This window comes from Geospiza fortis, unplaced genomic scaffold (genome assembly GCF_000277835.1).
Source record: "Geospiza fortis unplaced genomic scaffold, GeoFor_1.0 scaffold23, whole genome shotgun sequence".
NCBI classification, from domain to species: Eukaryota; Metazoa; Chordata; class Aves; order Passeriformes; family Thraupidae; genus Geospiza; species Geospiza fortis.
Window position 1 is genome coordinate 4,253,642 of NW_005054303.1, and position 4,318 is coordinate 4,257,959.

At 38.1% G+C, this 4,318-nt stretch overlaps 1 protein-coding gene across 2 annotated transcripts in view; it reads right to left on the bottom strand.

The window, feature by feature from the left end:
- Window positions 1-1,464: 1,464 nt before the first annotated feature.
- SETD3 (SET domain containing 3, actin histidine methyltransferase) overlaps window positions 1,465-4,318 on the bottom strand; it is a 38,477-nt gene continuing 35,623 nt past the window's right edge. For both annotated transcript variants that reach the window (XM_031066168.1, XM_005417876.2), the window contains one exon: window positions 1,465-4,246. In XM_031066168.1, the coding sequence (XP_030922028.1) occupies window positions 3,803-4,246 (444 nt within the window). In that variant the 3' untranslated portion in view covers window positions 1,465-3,802. The remainder of the gene's footprint in view (window positions 4,247-4,318) is intronic.

Here is a 4,318-nt window from a genome sequence, read left to right on the forward strand (position 1 = left end):
ACAAACTGCTAGCTGGACAAACTAGCTGTTCACTTGTCCAGCTCCTCTTTTCCACTTAGGAAAGGACATCTCAGTTTCCTCCCCTACCTAGCTTAATCTTCCACGATTAGAAATTACACCAGATCCAAAAACCAGCCTGATTTGTGGTTTGCTTTTTACTTAATTATGGAGTGAGAGGGCTTTTTTTTTTAATTTAACTGAAAAATCCTCCACAGGGTTTCCAAACTTGTGGCATTTGTTAGGAAATAGATGTAGAACCCAGGAAATGCTAAGAAAGCTCTCCTAACCGTGAGTCACCAATTTATGTGCTGTACTTTGCACAGCATGCAGTGCATGCAAAGAAGGAAACTCTATAGAAACTATTAAATATAGATGGTAATTACGTGAAAATCATGTGGTCATATCTGACTTCAACAAGGATCACTTAAAAATCTTCTAGAGGAAAAGGGATGGGTATTGCTTCATCAGATAAATTTGGGAGGGCAATGTTTTTACTGAAAACTTCTGTTTGGAACAGAGTATAAGAAACACCTGGATTGAGTTTCAGTCCATGAAGTCAGAAAAGAAGATTTTGGGAGCACCTTTCTTTTGTCTGATTGAAAAACTGCAAATGACATTTCATAATTACTTCACATGCTTTTCTATACAACAAGGGAGAGAGAAGGGGCAGCAGTAAATACTACATACTGGTTTTAAACATGTGAATTAGAGGAGATTTTGTAAACTAAATCTTCCAGAATACCATTGAATCCTGCAAGTTTCATGACTCTGTGATGATCATTCTTCCCTAAAGGCAAATCAGCCTCAAGAAGGCATCTACTGTTGGGTTGCACAGATTTTCTGTACATACCACCTTATAATGATGTCTGAGGCAAAGAATAAATATTCTAGCCAAGAACAAAAACCATCCCACCTCCCCAGCCAGAAGGCTCTCATTTCTCCTTCACTCATGACAGCACTTAAGCTACAGTTGCATTTACACTTTAAAAACATTTTTCAGGCTGGCAGTTGTTGCTCAATTTTGTATATTTGACTTTATCAAGAGGGAAATATGGACATCACCTCGTGGCATGGACCCAACCTAGTTACAGGTTGTTAGGGAAATGATTCACCACTAGGTAGGTTCATGTAAAATTCAAAAGGCTTTTTTCCCCCTGTTTTGCTTTTGGAGAACAGTCCGAGAAATGCAAGTGATGTCTTTCTTACAGGAATACTTTAGATAGCTAAACAGAAGCAAGATTTGGCATTTAGCCTGGGATTAGTGTGAACAGCCTCTTAACCAAACATTATGAAGAAAGTTAACTTTAAAATGCTTTGAAAGGTCTGTTTTCATGACAGATGGTAATAAGGGCTCATCAGTGCCAATTTTTTTTGTTTTCACCTCAGTTTTCAAAAGCTTAAGTTTTAGGTTAGTGCTTCTGAAGGAGCCATTACATGCATAGAGGAAAAATGCAAATTACAAAATTAGATTACTCACTATTTTTATTGTGTGTAACATATTTTTCTAAATAACACTAACAGATGAAGAGTAAGAATTTGACCATGCACTCAGTAGAACACTTTCCCTTTCTTTTACTTGAATCCTTTTTTGGCTTTTTCCCCAGCTATTTGTCCTTTAATCTTCATCTGTACACCTAGACAGATATTCCTCTCCCCACAGACCCCAAAAGATACAGCAGTCAGTAGCAGGTAGAGGTTTTGTTTGTATAATACACTCACTAGTGAAGACATGGTAGAACTATATTTTATTCAAGAAAACCCACACATTCTGTCCTGTGGTGACCACAGGCTTTGCTAAGCCATAGATACTAGCAAATACTGGAACAAAATACAGTGTATCAGATTGAATCAAAGCATTTAAATTCTGAATTACAGTTATAATTTTCAGGGAAGGCTAGTTTGAGAATTGCATCATAGTATCTAGTACAATGTTGTGCAATGTAAGTGGCAGAAACAGAAGTGGAGTATTGGTCCTAATAAAAACCAAAATGTAATGACTCTTGTATTTAAATTGTCAAGACAACAATTCCATGACATTCTACCAAAGGCAGCATATAGTTACAAAAATACTGGTCCAGCATCTTGTTAGTGATGAAGCAATATCCAAGGTGCAATGGCAACATGCCATTCTTAGTGAAATACTTTTTAAAAAACTATTTTTTCTATTTTCCCCACACTGATGCTAGCTGAACACCAGAACTTCTATGACAACCTGAAAGAAGGTCACTATTTAAATGTGTATTGCACCAAAGATTGATGCAAAACCACATGTTCCAGGTTGCGGTATGAAAGAAGCAAAGGCTAAAAAAACTACAAATGTGCCAGAAGACGTTTTACTGCAACTGATCTTCGATGAGCAGTTTGCAACCTCTATTGAGTTTTAAACAACTGTCCAAGCTTTCCATTCTATCCATCATCATGAACTTAAGGATACAAAAGACAATGTCCTTAATATTGAGAATTGATTTAAACTACTTTATACTGCTCTGAATTGATCCACAAAATAAAAATATTCTGCCCTCCTCTCCTCCTAATAGGCTGGTAATTTCAAAGTCAAGCCATGGAATTACCCTTGTTCTGATATTGCACAGTGCTAGGACTGTATGGTTTCCACCTAGAAGTTCAAACATGGACTATGACAGTGATCAAAACTGCTGGTGACAGTAGACCTGCTTAAGTTGTGGTGGTATCGCAAGAAACGTGCATCAGATGAAGACAATCTAAATGGCAAAAACCACTGCAGACTTGGCTGTGGTTTGGACTTGGGACAAAAATACATAAACCTGTTTGCCATTTCCTTTGAGGAAGCAGGATCAATTAATATCTTAACCAAAAGACAAAGTCGAGTAAGATCAGGTAATCATGTGAATTCAATGTTACATTCAACAACACAGAAATGAAGGAGTAGCAGACAAGAACATTATTAATGTTTTCCTTTTAATAATGGTTTAGTCAAAAGTGTAGCTTTGAAAATCTCTAGCTCTTTGTGAAAACCTGAAGAAGCTGGGAAGTGACCTCACTTTGATCGGTTTAAAGCTGTGGCTTGGCCTATCTGCTTGCAAAATCTCCAGTAGCTCTGCCAACATTGTAAATAAAAACTACTGCCTGGAAATAAAAAGTAGTCAACCTTTAAAAGTTCATGAATGTTGTATTGTAGCAGCCTAACTCCGACTGAAGAAGAAAGACATTTTCTACAGTAAACAAAAGACAAAGTAAACTGAAATCTTCAGAGATCACTTTAAGTGTGTACAATTTGGATTCTCATTGACATTTAAAACTACCAATCATAAGGTTGCCACCTTACCCTTTTCTGGACTGGCACACCTGATTTTAAACAGGTTTTCCTCCAGTCTCCCAAGTTTCTGATCCTCTCATTCAGTTTTCTGCTGTATTGCTCCCCTACCTTCATGCTGAATACCGAGTCAGTCCTGCCTTCTGCTTTTCTTGGCAGGAGGCAGAGCAAGCTTTTAATTTCGGTAGTCAGAGTGACAGAACAACAAACGCACAGCAGATAGAAGAGCTTAATTCTTCCCCAGGAAGAAAATACATTTGGTTCAACAAAGGGCTGCAAAATCTTCCAAAGGCACCTCTTTCCCCAGTTTTTGCCTGAAAGCAAGATGGCAATCTTAATTGAAAAGGGATGCTAAATCTTTTAAATAACTTAAAATTTCATTTTTATATAAAGCAGCAAAACCATTTTTCTCTGCAGAAAGAGAAATGTTAACAAAGGAACACACCAACATAAATGCACTGTTGATAAACTTCAGCTAGTTTAATTTCACAAGAAAGTAAAATTTTAGGACTATTCTTTAATCTCATCAGTACTTTCTGAAGAAGATTCTTTGGCATCTTCAGTCCCTCTGTTGCTTTTCTCTTTACTAAGATTTTCACTTTCTGATTTGGTCCCATTAAATAAAGAGTTTTCACCATTTACAAACCCATTCTCTGTGACTTCAGCATCAATGGCTTCATCAATCTTTAAGTCCCCTTGCTCTTCCACATCTTCTAGGTTTCTCAAGACAATAGGGAGTCTAGAGTCTGCCACAGTGTTCTCCAACAAGGCAATATGGCCCTTGTCATACTTGGGGAGCGGAGCTCCGTCTGCCATTTGTTTGCTGTAATACTCTCTGCTGGCAGCTGCGCTCTTCACCGCCTTCTCCAGGATCTCCTTCTCACCTAAGCGCAGTTTGATGGCCATTACCGCATGTGGAGTGAGGTCATGAGTCTCCAGGAAGGACTTATCCACCTGGTAGGAAAGAAAAAGCAAGTCTGCTACTAACACCTCACACAATCAAACAGCCCCTCCCTCACCTCATCT